This window comes from Heterodontus francisci, chromosome 4 (genome assembly GCF_036365525.1).
Source record: "Heterodontus francisci isolate sHetFra1 chromosome 4, sHetFra1.hap1, whole genome shotgun sequence".
In the NCBI taxonomy this organism is placed as follows: Eukaryota; Metazoa; Chordata; class Chondrichthyes; order Heterodontiformes; family Heterodontidae; genus Heterodontus; species Heterodontus francisci.
In genome coordinates, this window is record NC_090374.1 from 2,941,385 (window position 1) to 2,963,228 (window position 21,844).

At 43.6% G+C, this 21,844-nt stretch overlaps 1 protein-coding gene across 1 annotated transcript in view; it reads right to left on the reverse strand.

Annotated features, from left to right (window-relative positions):
* Window positions 1-21,844, reverse strand: part of lmbrd2b (LMBR1 domain containing 2b) — a 202,035-nt gene that overhangs the window by 130,125 nt on the left and 50,066 nt on the right. Inside the window, exon 5 of the mRNA XM_068028755.1 lies at window positions 20,489-20,656. Within this exon, the coding sequence (XP_067884856.1) occupies window positions 20,489-20,656 (168 nt within the window). The remainder of the gene's footprint in view (window positions 1-20,488; window positions 20,657-21,844) is intronic.

A 21,844-nucleotide genomic window follows, 5' to 3' on the forward strand; every position in this document is an offset into this window, starting at 1 on the left:
AGACACACACACAGTCATCGGAGTTATACAGAGACACACACACAGTAATCAGTGTTATCCAGTGACACACACACAGTAATCAGAGTTACACAGAGACACACACACAGGAATCAGAGTTATACAGAGACACACACACAGTGATCAGAGTTATACAGAGACACACACACACAGTAATCAGAGTTATACAGAGACACACACACAGTAATCAGAGTTATACAGAGACACACACACAGTAATCAGAGTTATACAGAGACACACACACAGTAATCAGAGTTATACAGAGACACACACACAGTAATCAAAGTTATACAGAGACACACACACACAGTAATCAGAGTTATACAGAGACACACACACAGTAATCAGAGTTACACAGTGACACACACACAGTAATCAGAGTTACACAGTGACACACACACAGTAATCGGAGTTACACGGAGACACACACACAGTAATCAGAGTTATACAGAGACACACACACAGTAATCAGAGTTATACAGAGACACACACACAGGAATCAGAGTTAAACAGTGACACACACACAGTAATCAGAGTTATACAGAGACACACACAGTAATCAGAGTTATACAGAGACACACACACAGTAATCAGAGTTATACAGAGACACACACAGTAATCAGAGTTATACAGAGACACACACACAGTAATCAGAGTTATACAGTGACACACACACAGTAATCAGAATTATACAGAGACACACACAGTAATCAGAGTTATACAGAGACACACACACAGTAATCAGAATTATACAGAGACACACACAGTAATCAGAGTTATACAGAGACACACACACAGTAATCAGAGTTATACAGAGACACACACACAGTAATCAGAATTATACAGAGACACACACACAGTAATCAGAATTATACAGAGACACACACAGTAATCAGAGTTATACAGAGACACACACACAGTAATCAGAATTATACAGAGACACACACACAGTAATCAGAGTTATACAGAGACACACACAGTAATCAGAGTTATACAGAGACACACACAGTAATCAGAGTTATACAGAGACACACACACAGTAATCAGAGTTATACAGAGACACACACACAGTAATCGGAGTTATGCAGAGACACACACACAGTAATCAGAGTTATACAGAGACACACACAGTAATCAGAGTTATACAGAGACACACACACAGTAATCAGAGTTATACAGAGACACACACACAGTAATCGGAGTTATGCAGAGACACACACACAGTAATCAGAGTTATACAGAGACACACACACAGTAATCAGAGTTATACAGAGACACACACACAGTAATCAGAGTTATACAGAGACACACACACAGTAATCGGAGTTATGCAGAGACACACACACAGTAATCGGAGTTATGCAGAGACACACACACAGTAATCAGAATTATACAGAGACACACACACAGTAATCGGAGTTATGCAGAGACACACACACAGTAATCAGAGTTATACAGAGACACACACACAGTAATCGGAGTTATGCAGAGACACACACACAGTAATCGGAGTTATGCAGAGACACACACACAGTAATCAGAATTATACAGAGACACACACACAGTAATCGGAGTTATACAGAGACACACACACAGTAATCAGAGTTATACAGTGACACACACACAGTAATCAGAATTATACAGAGACACACACACAGTAATCGGAGTTATGCAGAGACACACACACAGTAATCAGAATTATACAGAGACACACACAGTAATCAGAGTTATACAGAGACACACACACAGTAATCAGAATTATACAGAGACACACACACAGTAATCAGAGTTATACAGAGACACACACAGTAATCAGAGTTATACAGAGACACACACACAGTAATCAGAGTTATACAGAGACACACACAGTAATCAGAGTTATACAGAGACACACACACAGTAATCGGAGTTATACAGAGACACACACACAGTAATCGGAGTTATACAGAGACACACACAGTAATCAGAGTTATACAGAGACACACACAGTAATCGGAGTTATGCAGAGACACACACACAGTAATCGGAGTTATACAGAGACACACACAGTAATCAGAGTTATACAGAGACACACACACAGTAATCGGAGTTATACAGAGACACACACACAGTAATCAGAGTTATACAGAGACACACACAGTAATCAGAGTTATACAGAGACACACACACAGTAATCAGAGTTATACAGTGACACACACACAGTAATCAGAGTTATACAGAGACACACACACAGTAATCAGAGTTATACAGAGACACACACAGTAATCAGAGTTATACAGAGACACACACACAGTAATCGGAGTTATACAGAGACACACACACAGTAATCAGAGTTATACAGAGACACACACAGTAATCAGAGTTATACAGAGACACACACACAGTAATCAGAGTTATACAGAGACACACACACAGTAATCGGAGTTATGCAGAGACACACACACAGTAATCGGAGTTATACAGAGACACACACACAGTAATCAGAGTTATACAGAGACACACACACAGTAATCAGAGTTATACAGAGACACACACACAGTAATCAGAGTTATACAGAGACACACACACAGTAATCAGAGTTATACAGAGACACACACAGTAATCAGAGTTATACAGAGACACACACACAGTAATCAGAGTTATACAGTGACACACACACAGTAATCAGAGTTATACAGAGACACACACACAGTAATCGGAGTTATACAGAGACACACACACAGTAATCAGAGTTATACAGAGACACACACAGTAATCAGAGTTATACAGAGACACACACACAGTAATCAGAGTTATACAGAGACACACACACAGTAATCAGAGTTATACAGAGACACACACACAGTAATCAGAGTTATACAGAGACACACACACAGTAATCGGAGTTATACAGAGACACACACACAGTAATCAGAGTTATACAGTGACACACACACAGTAATCAGAGTTATACAGAGACACACACACAGTAATCAGAGTTATACAGAGACACACACACAGTAATCAGAGTTATAGAGACACACACACAGTAATCAGAGTTATACAGAGACACACACACAGTAATCAGAGTTATACAGAGACACACACAGTAATCAGAGTTATACAGAGACACACACACAGTAATCAGAGTTATACAGAGACACACACACAGTAATCAGAGTTATACAGAGACACACACACAGTGATCAGAGTTATACAGTGACACACACACAGTAATCAGAGTTATACAGAGACACACACACAGTAATCGGAGTTATACAGAGACACACACACAGTAATCAGAGTTATACAGTGACACACACACAGTAATCAGAGTTATACAGAGACACACACACAGTAATCAGAGTTATACAGAGACACACACAGTAATCAGAGTTATACAGAGACACACACACAGTAATCGGAGTTATACAGAGACACACACACAGTAATCAGAGTTATACAGAGACACACACAGTAATCAGAGTTATACAGAGACACACACACAGTAATCGGAGTTATACAGAGACACACACACAGTAATCAGAGTTATACAGTGACACACACAGTAATCAGAGTTATACAGAGACACACACACAGTAATCAGAGTTATACAGAGACACACACACAGTAATCGGAGTTATACAGAGACACACACACAGTAATCAGAGTTATACAGAGACACACACAGTAATCAGAGTTATACAGAGACACACACACAGTAATCAGAGTTATACAGTGACACACACACAGTAATCAGAGTTATACAGAGACACACACACAGTAATCGGAGTTATGCAGAGACACACACACAGTAATCGGAGTTATGCAGAGACACACACACAGTAATCAGAATTATACAGAGACACACACACAGTAATCGGAGTTATGCAGAGACACACACACAGTAATCAGAATTATACAGAGACACACACACAGTAATCAGAATTATACAGAGACACACACACAGTAATCAGAGTTATACAGAGACACACACACAGTAATCGGAGTTATGCAGAGACACACACACAGTAATCAGAATTATACAGAGACACACACAGTAATCAGAATTATACAGAGACACACACAGTAATCAGAGTTATACAGAGACACACACACAGTAATCAGAATTATACAGAGACACACACACAGTAATCAGAGTTATACAGAGACACACACACAGTAATCGGAGTTATGCAGAGACACACACACAGTAATCAGAGTTATACAGAGACACACACACAGTAATCGGAGTTATGCAGAGACACACACACAGTAATCGGAGTTATGCAGAGACACACACACAGTAATCAGAATTATACAGAGACACACACACAGTAATCAGAGTTATACAGAGACACACACACAGTAATCGGAGTTATGCAGAGACACACACACAGTAATCAGAATTATACAGAGACACACACAGTAATCAGAGTTATACAGAGACACACACACAGTAATCAGAATTATACAGAGACACACACAGTAATCAGAGTTATACAGAGACACACATACAGTAATCAGAGTTATACAGAGACACACACACAGTAATCAGAGTTATACAGAGACACACACACAGTAATCAGAGTTATACAGTGACACACACACAGTAATCAGAGTTATACAGAGACACACACACAGTAATCAGAGTTATACAGTGACACACACACAGTAATCAGAGTTATACAGAGACACACACACAGTAATCAGAGTTATACAGAGACACACACACAGTAATCAGAGTTATACAGAGACACACACACAGTAATCAGAGTTATACAGAGACACACACACAGTAATCAGAGTTATACAGAGACACACACACAGTAATCAGAGTTATACAGAGACACACACACAGTAATCAGAGTTATACAGAGACACACACACAGTAATCAGAGTTATACAGTGACACACACACAGTAATCGGAGTTATGCAGAGACACACACACAGTAATCAGAGTTATACAGAGACACACACACAGTAATCAGAGTTATACAGAGACACACACACAGTAATCGGAGTTATGCAGAGACACACACACAGTAATCAGAATTATACAGAGACACACACAGTAATCAGAGTTATACAGAGACACACACACAGTAATCAGAGTTATACAGAGATACACACACAGTAATCAGAGTTATACAGAGACACACACACAGTCATCGGAGTTATACAGAGACACACACACAGTAATCAGTGTTATACAGAGACACACACACAGTGATCAGAGTTATACAGAGACACACACACACAGTAATCAGAGTTATACAGAGACACACACACAGTAATCAGAGTTATACAGAGACACACACACAGTAATCAGAGTTATACAGAGACACACACACAGTAATCAGAGTTATACAGAGACACACACACACAGTAATCAGAGTTATACAGAGACACACACACAGTAATCAGAGTTACACAGTGACACACACACAGTAATCAGAGTTACACAGTGACACACACACAGTAATCGGAGTTATACGGAGACACACACACAGTAATCAGAGTTATACAGAGACACACACACAGTAATCAGAGTTATACAGAGACACACACACAGTAATCAGAGTTATACAGTGACACACACACAGTAATCAGAGTTATACAGAGACACACACACAGTAATCAGAGTTATACAGTGACACACACACAGTAATCAGAGTTATACAGAGACACACACACAGTAATCAGAGTTACACAGAGACACAGACACACAGTAATCAGAGTTATACAGTGACACACACACAGTAATCAGAATTATACAGAGACACACACAGTAATCAGAGTTATACAGAGACACACATACAGTAATCAGAGTTATACAGAGACACACACACAGTAATCAGAGTTATACAGAGACACACACACAGTAATCAGAGTTATACAGTGACACACACACAGTAATCAGAGTTATACAGAGACACACACACAGTAATCAGAGTTATACAGTGACACACACACAGTAATCAGAGTTATACAGAGACACACACACAGTAATCAGAGTTATACAGAGACACACACACAGTAATCAGAGTTATACAGAGACACACACACAGTAATCAGAGTTATACAGAGACACACACACAGTAATCAGAGTTATACAGAGACACACACACAGTAATCAGAGTTATACAGAGACACACACACAGTAATCAGAGTTATACAGAGACACACACACAGTAATCAGAGTTATACAGCGACACACACACAGTAATCGGAGTTATGCAGAGACACACACACAGTAATCAGAGTTATACAGAGACACACACACAGTAATCAGAGTTATACAGAGACACACACACAGTAATCGGAGTTATGCAGAGACACACACACAGTAATCAGAATTATACAGAGACACACACAGTAATCAGAGTTATACAGAGACACACACACAGTAATCAGAGTTATACAGAGATACACACACAGTAATCAGAGTTATACAGAGACACACACACAGTCATCGGAGTTATACAGAGACACACACACAGTAATCAGTGTTATACAGAGACACACACACAGTGATCAGAGTTATACAGAGACACACACACACAGTAATCAGAGTTATACAGAGACACACACACAGTAATCAGAGTTATACAGAGACACACACACAGTAATCAGAGTTATACAGAGACACACACACAGTAATCAGAGTTATACAGAGACACACACACACAGTAATCAGAGTTATACAGAGACACACACACAGTAATCAGAGTTACACAGTGACACACACACAGTAATCAGAGTTACACAGTGACACACACACAGTAATCGGAGTTATACGGAGACACACACACAGTAATCAGAGTTATACAGAGACACACACACAGTAATCAGAGTTATACAGAGACACACACACAGTAATCAGAGTTATACAGTGACACACACACAGTAATCAGAGTTATACAGAGACACACACACAGTAATCAGAGTTATACAGTGACACACACACAGTAATCAGAGTTATACAGAGACACACACACAGTAATCAGAGTTACACAGAGACACACACACACAGTAATCAGAGTTATACAGTGACACACACACAGTAATCAGAGTTACACAGTGACACACACACAGTAATCAGAGTTACACAGTGACACACACACAGTAATCGGAGTTATACGGAGACACACACACAGTAATCAGAGTTATACAGAGACACACACACAGTAATCAGAGTTATACAGAGACACACACAGTAATCAGAGTTATACAGTGACACACACACAGTAATCAGAGTTATACAGAGACACACACACAGTAATCAGAATTATACAGAGACACACACACACAGTAATCGGAGTTATGCAGAGACACACACAGTAATCAGAGTTATACAGAGACACACACACAGTAATCAGAATTATACAGAGACACACACACACAGTAATCGGAGTTATGCAGAGACACACACAGTAATCAGAGTTATACAGAGACACACACACAGTAATCAGAATTATACAGAGACACACACACAGTAATCGGAGTTATACAGAGACACACACACAGTAATCAGAATTATACAGAGACACACACACAGTAATCAGAGTTATACAGTGACACACACACAGTAATCGGAGTTATGCAGAGACACACACACAGTAATCAGAGTTATACAGAGACACACACACAGTAATCAGAATTATACAGAGACACACACACAGTAATCGGAGTTATACAGAGACACACACACAGTAATCAGAATTATACAGAGACACACACACAGTAATCAGAGTTATACAGAGACACACACACAGTAATCGGAGTTATACAGAGACACACACACAGTAATCAGAATTATACAGAGACACACACACAGTAATCAGAGTTATACAGAGACACACACACAGTAATCAGAATTATACAGAGACACACACACACAGTAATCGGAGTTATACTGTGACACACACATCTGACCACCAGCTTCTGACCAACACAGCCGCAAAGGCAGGCACCGCCCCCGAACATCACAGAGCTCACACCTCCCAGAAACATCACCCCAAAATCACCCAGCTCACACCCCCAAGAATATCACCCACCCCAAACATTACCCAACAGCCATTTCTCCCCATTCCAAAAATCACCCCCCCCTACCCCCAGTCACTAATCATCACAGAAGTAGTACCGATCCAGACCCCAGGCTGTTCAGTCTCCTTTGGCCTACTCTGTACCACCCTGTCACCATTATAAATCCCTCTGTTAGAGCACTCCAAAATCTGCTTCATTCTTCAGAACATAGGAAGTACCTTGGTGTACTTGTCCATAGATCACTGAAGGCAGCAGCACAGCTAGATAAGGTGCTTAGGAAAGCTTATGGGATACTTGCCTTTATTAGCCGAAGCATAGAATATAAGAGCAGGGAGGTTATGATGGAGCTGTATAAAACGCTAATTAGGCCACAGCTGGAGTACTGTGTACTGTTCTGGTCACCACACTCTAGGAAGGATGTGATTGCACTGGAGAGGGTGCAGAGGAGATTCACCAGGATGTTGCCTGGGCTGGAGTATTTCAGCTATGAAGAGAGACTGAAAAGGCTCGGGTTGTTTTCCTTCGAGCAGAGAAGGCTGAGGGGGGACCTGATTGAGGTGTACAAAATTATGAGGGGCATTGATAGGTTAGATAGGAAGAAACTTTTTCCCTTTGTGGAGGGGCCAATAACCAGGGGGCAGAGATTTAAGGCAAGGGGCAGAAGGTTTAGAGGGAATTTGAGGAAACATTTTTTCACCCAGAGGGTGGTTGGAATCTGGAACGCACTGCCTGAAGAGGTGGTAGAGGCAGGAACCCTCACAACATTTAAGAAGTATTTAGATAAGCACTTGAAACGCTATAGCATACAAGACTACGGGCCAAGTGCTGGAAAATGGGATTCGGATAGATAGGTGGTTGATGGCCTTCACGGACACGATGGGCCTGTTTCTGTGCTGTATAACTCTATGACTCGATGACCGATGACTAAAGAAGCCCCAATTTTTAATGTCTTCCTTCGTTTCGGTATTTCCTCAAACTAGTCAGTGTCTGAGTGAATCTGTGCTCAACACAAGAGAAGAGGTGAGAGTGACTGCCCTTGACATCAAGGCAGCATTTGACCGAGTATGGCATCAAGCAGCCCTAACAAAACTGAGGTCAATGGGAATCGGGGGAAAACCCTCCGCTGGCTGGAGTCATACCTAGCGCAAAGGAAGATGGTTGTGGTTGTGGTTGTTGGAGGTCAATCATCTGAGCTGGCATAGCCAGTGACGCCCACATCCCATGAATGAATAAAAAAACAAACCCTCTCTGAAGCCTCAATGTCCTTCCTGTCGTGTGGAGCTGCAAATGCTGCTGACAGTCTCTAACTGAGGTCCTATACAGGTTTCATCGAGGTTCACCATTACCTCTTGGTTTAATTTTTTTTGATTCATTCATGGGATCTATGCCAGCATTTATTGCCCATCCCTAATTGCCCTTGAGAAGGTGGTGGTGAGCTGCCTTCTTGAACCGTTGCAGTCCATGTGGGGTAGGTATACCCACAGTGCTGTTAGGAAGGGAGTTCCAGGATTTTGACCCAGCGACAGTGAAGGAACGGTGATATAGTTCCAAGTCAGGATGGTGTGTGACTTGGAGGGGAACTTGCAGGTGGTGGAGTTCCCACACGTCTGCTGCCCTTGTCCTTCTAGGTGGTAGAGTTTGCGGGTTTGGAAGGTGCTGTCGAAGGAGCATTTATTACCCACCCCTCATTGAACTGAGTGGTTTGCTGGGCTATTTCAGAGGGCATTTAAGAGTTAACCACATTACTGTGGGTCTGGAATCACATGTAGGCCAGACCAGGTAAGGACGACAGATTTCCTTCCCTCAAGGGCATTAGTGAATTAGGTTTGTAGAACAATTGACAATAGTTTCATTATCAGCATTATACTAGCCTCCAGATTTATTAATTGAATTCAAATTTCACCATCTGCCTTGGTGGGATTCGAACCCATGTCCCCAGAGCACTAGCCTGGGCCTCTGAATTACTAGTCCAGCAATGCCACCACCTCCCTTTGTGCAATCATCTGCGAACGTTGAGTTCAATAATTTCAGATACCGCCAGACCTGCTGAGTTTTCCAGCACTTAGTTTTTATTTCTGATTTCCAGCATCCACTGTATTTTGCTTTTATTTTGAAGTAAATTATTTGATTGACACCCCAGATCACTGGAAAAAGAATCGGCTGTGTCATATCAATATGTTAAAACAATATTATCACGAGGAGGATTAGCCAGTACAGGTCTGTCAGGCAGTAGGGACAGTGAAGGATGAAGGGGATAGTGAGGACGAGGCAGAAGGAGGCCGAGACAATTCTCAAATTGAATCTCCTCCTATCCAGTTAGCTAATATTGAATTGTTAGGGAGATTGGACACTACGCTTTCATATTTAGATCCAGACCAAACAAGATGACCTAACAAGGCTACTCACAGCATTTAAGAGAGACTGTAGGGATAAGCCAGGATGTACAATCTTAGCCACACATGATGTGGATGTCGGGGAATCCGTTCCTATAAAACAGTATCCTTATCGCTTAAATCCAGAGAAACAGGCCCAGGTAAAAGCAGAAATCCAATCCATGCTGGAAAACCTCCAAATTGAACCCAGTCAAAGCAGCTGGAGCTCACCAGTAGTATTAGTGCCTAAACCTGACAGTTCAACGGTTCTCTGTGTAGACTCCAGAAAAGTCAATACAGTACCCAATTCCTCGCTTGGAAGACTGTATTGACAGAGTGGACAGTGCCATGTTTCTTACAAAGATAGATTTCTAAAAGCGATACTGGCGAGTTCCTTTAACACCCCAAGCTCAAGAAATATCGGCCTTTGTCATACCGGATGGTCTTTTCCAGTGTCAAGTGATGCCATTCGGGCTAAAAAATGTCTCAGCAACCTTTCAGAGACTAATGAACCAAGTGGTAGCCAGTGTTCCTAACTGTGTGGTTTACCTTGATGATGTGCTGGTATACAATGACACTTGGAAGGACCGCTTGGAACAACTAGAAATTCTGTTTAGGAAATTAAAATTGGCTGATTTAATAATAAACATTGCCAAAAGTGAATTTGTGAAAGCGAGAGTGACCTACCTCAGGTATATAGTAGGGCACGGACAAGTGCTGTCAAGAAAAACAAAAGTACAAGCACTGGTGGAGTTCCCTACCCCGAAGACTGAGCAAGAAATCACGAGGTTTTTGGGGATGTGTAGCTTCTACCGAATGTTTGTACCAAATTTTAACACTATATTTACTCCACTGACAGATTTGCTGCAGAACATGAAAACCAAGGTAATGTGGTCAGGGGAGTGCCAAGCATCTTTTGAGAGGCTGAAAACAATTTTGACGAATGAACCAGTGTTGGCTGCTCCAAATTTCATTTTGCCCTTCAAGGTAGCAATTGATGGTCGCGACGGGGGTGGTGAGGGGCAGTGCTCGGGGCATGTTTGCCACGAATCCAGACACACCGGTATGCAAAATGGATACAGAACTGGCTCAGTCACAGAAGACAGAGGGTAGCAGTGGATGGGTGTTTTTCTGAATGGAGGGATGTGACTAGTGGTGTTCCGCAGGGATCAGTGCTGGGACCTTTGCTGTTTGTAGTATATATATAAATGATTTGGAGGAAAATGTAGATGGTCTGATTAGTAAGTTTGCGGATGACACAAAGGTTGGTGGAGTTGCGGACAGTGATGAGGATTGTGAGAGGATACAGCAGGATATAGATCGGTTGGAGACTTGGGCGGAGAAATGGCAGATGGAGTTTAATCCGGACAAATGTGAGGTAATGCATTTTGGAAGGTCTAATGCAGGTGGGATGTATACAGTAAATGGCAGAACCCTTAGGAGTATTGACAGGCAGAGAGATCTGGGCGTACAGGTCCACAGGTCACTGAAAGTGGCAACGCAGGTGGATAAGGTAGTCAAGAAGGCATACGGCATGCTTGCCTTCATCGGTCGGGGCGTAGAGTATAAAAATTGGCAAGTCATGCTGCAGCTGTACAGAACTTTCGTTAGGCCACACTTGGAATATTGCGTGCAATTCTGGTCGCCACACTACCAGAAGGACGTGGAGGCTTTGGAGAGGGTACAGAAGAGGTTTACCAGGATGTTGCCTGGTCTGGAGGGCATTAGCTATGAGGAGAGGTTGGATAAACTCGGATTGTTTTCACTGGAACGACGGAGGTGGAGGGGCGACATGATAGAGGTTTACAAAGTTATGAGCGGCATGGACAGAGTAGATAGTCAGAAGCTTTTTCCCAGGGTGGAAGAGTCAGTTACTAGGGGATATAGGTTTAAGGTGAGAGGGGCAAAGTTTAGAAGGGATGTGTGAGGCAAGTTCTTTACACAGAGGGTGGTGAGTGCCTGGAACCTGTTGCCGGGGGAGGTGGTGGAAGCAGGTACGATAGCGACGTTTAAGAGGCATCTTGACAAATACATGAATAGGATGGGAATAGAGGGATACGGACCCCGGAAGTGCAGAAGGTTTTAGTTTAGGCAGGCATCAAGTTCGGCGCAGGCTTGGAGGGCCGAATGGCCTGTTCCTGTGCTGTACTGTTCTTTGTTCTTCTGTACTACCAAACAACTATTTGAACAACATATCTCATCTGCTGTTTTCTTCAAAAATGAGCAAGTAATCAGCTCAAATGCTTTTTCTGTCTGTAAAAGAGCTCTGAATATAAAATAACCCTTTCATTTTTCTGGTTAATCAGTATGTGTGTGAGTGTGAGGGGCCACGGTTAAAAAAAAAGGACTTTCAAATTTGGAAAATGTAAAAAGGGGACTTTAAAATTTAAAATCTGTGTTTATGCTTTATTTCATTACTAGTTAAGACTTGTTCCACAATAAACAGATAATTTTGTTGTTTGTTAAAGAAACCTGGTTAGTGAGTAGCAGCTGTTAGAATATCATAAAACTAAGGGGTACATTTTTTTTGTTGAAAATAAAACCTCTGGAGATAAGGTGAGTACTACTAAAGTATTTTTTTTTTTAATTTTAGATTGTAGTGGGTAGAACAAGGCCCCTAGTGTAATTAGTATTTTTTAATTAACGGAGTCACTAATTAATCTAAGGGTAAGTCATGACAGGAGAGCTCAGCCCCGTGATCTGCTCCTCCTGCACTATGTGGGAAATCAGGGATGCTTCCGGTGTCCCTGATGACCATGTGTGCAGGAAGTGTATCCATCTGCAGCTACTGACTACCCGCATTAAGGAGCTGGAGCTGCGGGTGGATTCACTGTGGAGCATCCGCGATGCTGAGGACGTCGTGGATAGCACGTTTAGAGAGGTGGTCAAACCGCAGGTAATGGCTGCACAGGCAGACAAGAGGGATGGGTGACCACCAGACGGAGTAGTAGGTGCAGGCAGGTAGTGCAGGAGTCCCCTGTGGCCATCCCCCTCTCAAACAGATATACCGCTTTGGATACTGTTGTGGGGAATGACCTCCCAGGGGGAAGCAGCAACAGTCAAGTTCGTGGCACCACTGAGGGCTCTGCTGCACAGCAGGGGAGGAAAAGGGTTGGAAGAGCTATAGTGATAGGGGATTTCATAGTAAGGGGTGAAGATAGGTGTTTCTGTGGCCACAAACGAGACTCCAGGATGGTATGTTGCCTCCCTGGTGCTAGGGTCAAGGATGTCTCGGAGTGGCTGCAGGACATTCTGAAAGGGGAGGGTGAGCAGCCGGAGATCTCGGTTCATATTGGTACTAACGACATAGGCAGGAAGAAAGATGAGGTCCTGCAAAGTGAATATAGGGAGCTGGGCAGAAGGTTAAAAAGCAGGATCTCTAGGGCTGTAATCTCAGGATTACTCCCTGTGCCACGTGCTAGTGAGGGTAGGAATAGGAGGATAAGGCAAATGAATGCGTGGCTGAAGAGCTGGTGTAGGCGGGAGGGCTTCAGCTACTTGGATCATTGGGATCTCTTCTGGTGCAGAGGTGACCTGTACAAGAAGGACGGGTTGCATCTAAACTGGAAGGGGACCAATATCCTTGCTGGGAGGTTTGCTAATACTACTCGGGAGGGTTTAAACTAGTCTGGCGGGAGGGTGGGACCCAAAGTACTAGTCTCTCCGATCAGATAGTTGAGGCAAATGTAGAGGTTAAAGCAAGCAAGTCCAGTAGGCAGGCCGGGCAGGGGCAGGACAGGGAGCGTGGAAGGTCTGGTAGGCTAAACTGCATTTACTTTAATGCAAGAAGCCTTACAGGTAAGGCAGATGAACTCAGAGCATGGATCAGTACATGGGATTGTGATATTATAGCTATTACGGAAACGTGGTTGAGGGATGGGCAGGGCTGGCAGTTCAATGTTCCAGGGTACCGATGCTTCCGGCGTGACAGAGGTGGAGGTAAGAGAGGAGGGGGAGTTGCACTATTGATTAGGGAGGACATCACGGCAGTACTTAGAGAGGATATCCCGGGGGGAATGTCCAGCGAGGCCATATGGGTAGATCTTAGAAATAAGAAAGGGGTGATCACTTTGATGGGATTATACTATAGGCCCCCCAATAGTGAGAGAGAATTGGAGGAGCATATATGTAGGGAAATCACAGATAGGTGTAGGAATTATAGGGTTGTAATAGTAGGTAGATTTTAACTTCCCTAATATTGACCGGGACTGCCACAGTGCTAAGGGATCAGATGGGGAAGAATTTGTTAAGTGTGTCCAGGATAGTTTTCTGAAGCAGTATGTGGATGGCCCTACTAGAGAAGGGGCTACACTCGACCTCCTCTTAGGAAATGAGGATGGGCAGGTGGTTGATGTGTCAGTGGGGGAGCACTTTGGGACCAGTGACCATAACCCTATTAGCTCCAAGATAGTTATGGAAAAGGATAGGACTGGTCCTCAGGTTGAAGTCCTAAATTGGGGGAGGGCTAATTTCGATGGCATCAGACAGGAACTCTCAAAAGTTGAATGGGAGAGGTTGTTTACAGGTAAAGGGACGTCTGGTAAGTTGGAGGCTTTTAAAAGTGAGTCAGGAAGAGTTCAGGGCCGGCATGTTCCTGTTAGATGGAAGGGCAAGGCTGGCAAGTTTAGGGAACCTTGGTTGACGAGGGATATTGAGGGTCTGGTCAGGACAAAGAAGGAGGCATATGTCAGGTATAGGCAGCTGGGATCAAGTGAGTCCCTCGAGGAGTATAGGGGATGTAGGAGTACACTTAAGAAGGAAATTAGGAGGGTGAAAAGGGGCCATGAGATTTCCCTGGCAGATAAGATAAAGGAGAATCCTAAAAGATTCTATAAGTATATTAAGAGTAAAAGGGTAGCTAGGGAGAGAGTACGTCCCCTTAAGGATCAGTGTGGCAATCTATGTGTGGAGCCACAGAAAATGGGCGAGGTCTTAAATGAATATTTCTTGTCTGTATTTACCGTGGAGAAGGTCATGGAAGCTAGTGTGTTCAAGGGAGGGAACAGTGATATCCTGGAGCATATCAACATTACAAAGAAGGAGGTGTTGGAGGTTTTGAAGCGCATTAAGGTGGATAAATCCCCAGGGCCTGACCAGGTGTATCCTCAGATGCTATGTAAGTTTGCAGATGACATCAAAATTGGTGGTGTAGTGGACAGTGAAGGAGGTTGTCTAAGGTTACAACAGGATACAGATCAACTGGGAAAGTGGGCAAGGGATTGGCAAATGGTATTTAACGCAGACAAGCGTGAAGTGATGCATTTTGGGAAGTTAAACTGGGGCAGGACATATACAGTGAATGTCAGGGCCCTGGGGAGTGTTCTTGAGCAGAGAGACCTTGGGGTGCAAGTACATAGTTCCCTGAAAGTGGCAACACAGGTAGACAGGGTGGTGAAGAAGGCGTATGGCATGCTTGCCTTCATCAGCCGAGGCATTGAGTACAAGAGTTGGGACGTCATGTTACAGTTGCACATAACGTTGGTTAGGCCGCATTTGGAGTACTGTGTGCAGTTCTGGTCGCCGCACTACAGGAAAGATGTGATGAAGCTGGAGAGGGTGCAGAAAAGATTCACAAGGATGTTGCCTGGTTTGGAGGGCTTGAGTTACAAAGAGAGATTGGATAGGCTGGGTCTGTTTTCCCTGGAGCGAAGGAGGCTGAGAGGGGACATGATAGAGGTGTATAAAATTATGAGAGGCATAGATAGGGTAGATAGCCAGAGTCTGTTTCCCATTGTAGGGGTGACTAAAACTAGAGGGCATAGATTTAAGGTGAGAGGGAGGAGATTTAAAGGGGATCAAAGGGGTAAATTTCTCACACAAAGAATAGTGGGTACCTGGAATGAGCTGCCAGAGGAGGTGGTGGAGGCAGGAACAGTAGCAACATTTAAGAGGCATCTGGACAGGTACTTGAATGAGAAAGGCATAGAGGGATATGGAATTAATGCAGGCAGGTGGGATTAGTATAGGTAGGCATTATGGTCGGCATGGACGCGGTGGGCCGAAGGGCCTGTTTCTATGTTGTACGACTCTGTGACTCTATTCTGGAAAATAGAGTATATGACTGACTATATCAGCAAGAGGGGAAATTTTAAAATATTTGTTGTGACCAGTGCAGAAGTGGGACTAGATTAAACAGTGCACTCCTCCCGCCTCAGTCGTAACACTAGGACACAACCCTGAGGAACTCCTGCAGTGATAAGAACATAAGAAATAGGAGCAGGAGTAGGCCATTCAGCCCCTCAAGCCTACCCCGCCATTCAATAAGATCATGGCTGATCTATCCCAGGCCTCAACTCCTCTTTCGGGCCTGCTCCACATAACCCTCGACTCCCCGAGATTTCAAAAATCTATCTACCTCCTCCTTAAATACATTTAGTGACCTAGCCTCCACAACTCTGAGGTAGAGAATTCCAGAGACTCACCACCCTCTGAGAGAAGAAATTCCTTCGCATTTCAGTTTTAAATGTGTGCCCCCTTATTCTGTAACTATGTCCCCTAGTTCGAGATTCCCCCACCAGTGGAAACATCTTCTCTACATCTACCCTGTCAAGCCCACTTAGAATCTTAGATGTTTCTATAAGATCACCTCTCATTCTTCGAAACTCCAGTGAATAAAGGCCTAACCTGTTTAGCCATTCTTGAGAAGACAATCCCTTCATCCCAGGAATCAGCCTAGTGAACCTTTCCTGAACTGCCTCCAATGATAGAATATCCTTCTTTAAATGCGGGGACCAAAACTGTACGCAGTGCTCCAGGTGTGGCATCACCAACACCCTGTACAGTTGTAACAAGACTTCCCTATTTTTAAACTCCAATTCCCAAGCAATAAAGGCCAAAATTCCATTTGCCTTCCTAATTACTTGTTGCACCTGCATGCTAACCTTTTGTGTTTCATGTGCAAGAAACCCACGCAGACACAGGGAGAACTTGCAAACTCCACACAGGCAGTACCCAGAATTGAACCCGGGTCGCTGGAGCTGTGAGGCTGCGGTGCTAACCACTGCGTCACCCTTCTGCAACGTATTGCTCTAAGTAACAATCCCTGATGCACTCTACAAATTCGTCTTCCATATTACCCTTGCCAATTTGATTTGTCAAGTCTATATGCAGATTAAAATCACCCATGATAATTGCAGTGCCCTTCTTACACACCTCCATTATTTCCTGATTAATATTCTGTCTTAGGGAGAGGCAACTCCTCGGGGGCCTATAGACCACTCCCACCCGTGATTTCTTTCCCTTCACATTCCTTATTTCCACCCAAACTGATTCTACATCACAATCTATTACACCTAAATCATTATTCACAACTGCACTGATCCCTTCCTTTAATAAAAAGTTACCCCACCTCCCCTTTTCCTTTCTGCCTATTCTTCCGGAACGTCGAATATCCTTGAACATTGAGATTCCAGTCCTGGTGATCCTGCAACCATGTCCCTGTGATAGCTATCAAATCATATTCATTTATTTCTATCTGTCCTGGAATTGAGATGATTGACCTCCAACAACCATCTTCCTTTGCGCTAGGCATGACTCCAACCAGCGGAGGGTTTTCCTCCTGATTCCCATTGACTCCAGTTTTGCTCATGCTCCTTGATGCCATACTCGGTCAAATGCTGCCTTGATGTCAAGGGCAGTTACTCTCACCTCACCTCTTGAGTTCAGCTCTTTTGTCCATGTTTGAACTAAGGCTGTAATGAGGTCAAGAGCTGAGTGGCCCTGGCAGAACCCAAACTGAGCGTCACTGAGCAGGTTATTGCTAAGCAAGTGCCACTTGATGGCACTGTTGATGACACCTTCCATCACTTTACTGATGATTGAGAGTAGGCTGATGGGGCGGTAATTGGCTGGGTTGAATATTGCCTGCTTTTTGAGGACAGGACACACCTGAGCAATTTTCCACATTGTTGTCAGCTAGGCCAACATTTATTGCCCATCCCTAATTGCCCTTGAGCCATCTCTGGTTGGTGAGTCCTGCTGGTGGGAAGAATGAGCAAAATGCAATATAAAATCAAGGATACAATTTTAAAGGGGGTACAGGAGCAGAGGAAGCAGGGGGCTTATTTGCATAAATGGTTGAAGGTGACAGGGCAGGCAGAGGAAGTTAATAAGGCCAACAGGGGATCCTGGGCTTTCTTAATAGAGGCATGAGTACAAAAGTAAGGAAGTTATAAAACCTTTAGAAAACACTGGTTTGGCCTCAACTGGAGAATTCTGGGCAGGTGCTTTAGAAAGGATGGGAAGGCACTGGAGAGAGTACAGATAAGACTTACAAAAATGGATCCAGGGATAAGAGACTTCAGTTACGAGAACAGATTGGAGAAGCTGGAGCTGTTCTCTTTAAAGAGAAGATTAAGAGGAGATTTAATAAAAGTGTTAAAAAGCATGAGGGGTCTGATCAGAGTACATAGGAAGAAACCTATGTCATTGGTACCAATGTGTACCACGACCTCTGACTGTTCACCCTGCCCGTTCAGAATGTCCTGCAGCTGCTCTGTGACATCCTGTACCCTAGCACCAGGGAGACAACATACCATCCTGGAGTCTCGTTTGTGGCCACAGAAATGCCTATCTGCAGCCTTACGATAGAATCCCCTATAACGATAGCTCTTCCACCCCTTTTCCTCCCCTCCGTGGTGCCATGAACTTGGATGTTGCTGCTTCCCCCTGGGAGGCCATCCCCCCAACAGTATCCAAAGCGGTATATCTGTTTGAGAGGGGGATGGCCACAGGGGACTCCTGCACTACCTGCCTGCGCCTACTACTCTGTCTGGTGGTCACCCATCTCTTTTCTGCCTGTGCAGCCATTACCTGCGGTGTGACCACCTCACTAAACATGCTATCCTCAGCATCGTGGATACTCCACAGTGAATCCACCCACAGCTCCAGCTCCGTACTGCGAGTAGTCAGTAGCTGCAGATGGATACACTTCCTGCACACATGGTCATCAGGGACACTGGAAGCATCCCTGATTTCCCACATAGTGCAGGAGGAGCAGATCATGGGGCTGAGCTCTCCTGTCATTAGATTAATTAGTGACTCCCTTAATTAAAAAATACTAATTACACTAGGGGCCTTGTTCTACCCACTACAATCTAAAATTCTTAATACGTTACACTGAATTTTTAAAAAAACACTCACCTTATCACCAGAGGATTTTTTTTAACAAAATAAAACTTTCCCCTTATTTTTAAGCTATTTAAATGCACTAACAGCTGCTACTCACCCAATCACCTTGCAGATTTCCCGTGATGTCACTAAGTTTTCTTTCGAGTCTCAGCGCGCGCCGAGAGAGAGAGAAACAGAGAGAAAAAGAGAGAGAGAAAAAGAGAGAGAGAAAAAGAGAGAGAGAGAGAAAAAGAGAGAGAGAGAGAAAAAGAGAGAGAGAGAGAAAAAGAGAGAGAGAGAGAAAAAGAGAGAGAGAGAGAAAAAGAGAGAGAGAGAGAAAAAGAGAGAGAGAGAGAAAAAGAGAGAGAGAGAGAAAAAGAGAGAGAAAAAGAGAGAGAGAGAGAGAAAAAGAGAGAGAAAAAGACAGAGAGAGAGGAAAGAAAGAGAGAGAGAGAGGAAAGAGAGAGAGAGAGAGAGGAAAGAAAGAGAGAGAGAGGAAAGAAAGAAAGAGAGAGAGAGGAAAGAAAGAAAGAGAGAGAGAGAGGAAAGAAAGAGAGAGAGAGAGGAAAGAAAGAAAGAGAGAGAGGAAAGAAAGAAAGAGAGAGAGGAAAGAAAGAGAGAGAGGAAAGAAAGAAAGAGAGAGAGGAAAGAAAGAAAGAGAGAGAGGAAAGAAAGAAAGAGAGAGAGGAAAGAAAGAAAGAGAGAGAGAGAGGAAAGAAAGAAAGAGAGAGAGGAAAGAAAGAGAGAGAGAGAGCAGGTCCTCCCGCCGCCGCCGCTCCTGTCTTCACCCTCTTCCCCCACCACCCCCAACTGTCATTTCAAATTTCCCCCTCCCCTGCTGCCGCCCCAACCACCATCTTCACCGCCCTCCACGTCCACCAACTCACCCCTCCCCCGCACCCACCCTCCTCATAGACACACAAAGAAGCGCCCCTCCGGGAGTAAGTAGAAGTCATCTCACCAGTCGAGCCTCAGCCCAGGATGGACCGCGACATAGATGAGAAGAGCTCCAAAAATCAGCAGGTAGGTCCCATAATAGATGGCATTCTCTATCAGCGCTGTCTTAATCTTCCCTGTTATGGAGAAGTCACCTGACCGGGCATAGGATTGCATAAAAGGCAGCAAGATCCTACAATAAAGGATTGAGGAATAGGGTAAAGATACCATTGTAATGTAGCACAAAGTGAATGTACGCATAAAGATCCCACAAAAATACAATGTCAAAATAACCAGATAATCTGTATTTCAGTGAGATAAAAACAAAATACTGCAGATGTTGGAAATCTGAAGTAAAAACAGCAAGTGCTGGAAATACTCAGCAGGTCGGGCAGTATCTGTGGAGACAGAAACAGAGTTAATAAAAACAGCAAGTGCTGGAAATACTCAGCAGGTCAGGCAGTATCTGTGGAGAGAGAAACAGAGTTATTAAAAACAGCAAGTGCTGGAAATACTCAGCAGGTCAGGCAGTATCTGTGGAGAGAGAAACAGAGTTAATAAAAACAGAGAGTGCTGGAAATACTCAGCAGGTCAGGCAGTATCTGTGGAGAGAGAAACAGAGTTATTAAAAACAGCAAGTGCTGGAAATACTCAGCAGGTCAGGCAGTATCTGTGGAGAGAGAAACAGAGTTAATAAAAACAGCAAGTGCTGGAAATACTCAGCAGGTCAGGCAGTATCTGTGGAGAGAGAAACAGAGTTATTAAAAACAGCAAGTGCTGGAAATACTCAGCAGGTCGGGCAGTATCTGTGGAGAGAGAAACAGAGTTAATAAAAACAGCAAGTGCTGGAAATACTCAGCAGGTCAGGCAGTATCTGTGGAGAGAGAAACAGAGTTAATAAAAACAGCAAGTGCTGGAAATACTCAGCAGGTCAGGCAGTATCTGTGGAGAGAGAAACAGAGTTATTAAAAACAGCAAGTGCTGGAAATACTCAGCAGGTCGGGCAGTATCTGTGGAGAGAGAAACAGAGTTAATAAAAACAGCAAGTGCTGGAAATACTCAGCAGGTCGGGCAGTATCTGTGGAGAGAGAAACAGAGTTATTAAAAACAGCAAGTGCTGGAAATACTCAGCAGGTCGGGCAGTATCTGTGGAGAGAGAAACAGAGTTAATAAAAACAGCAAGTGCTGGAAATACTCAGCAGGTCGGGCAGTATCTGTGGAGAGAGAAACAGAGTTAATAAAAACAGCGAGTGCTGGAAATACTCAGCAGGTCGGGCAGTAACTGTGGAGAGAGAAACAGTGTTAATAAAAACAGCGAGTGCTGGAAATACTCAACGGGTCAGGCAGTATCTGTGGAGAGAGAAACAGTGTTAATAAAAAC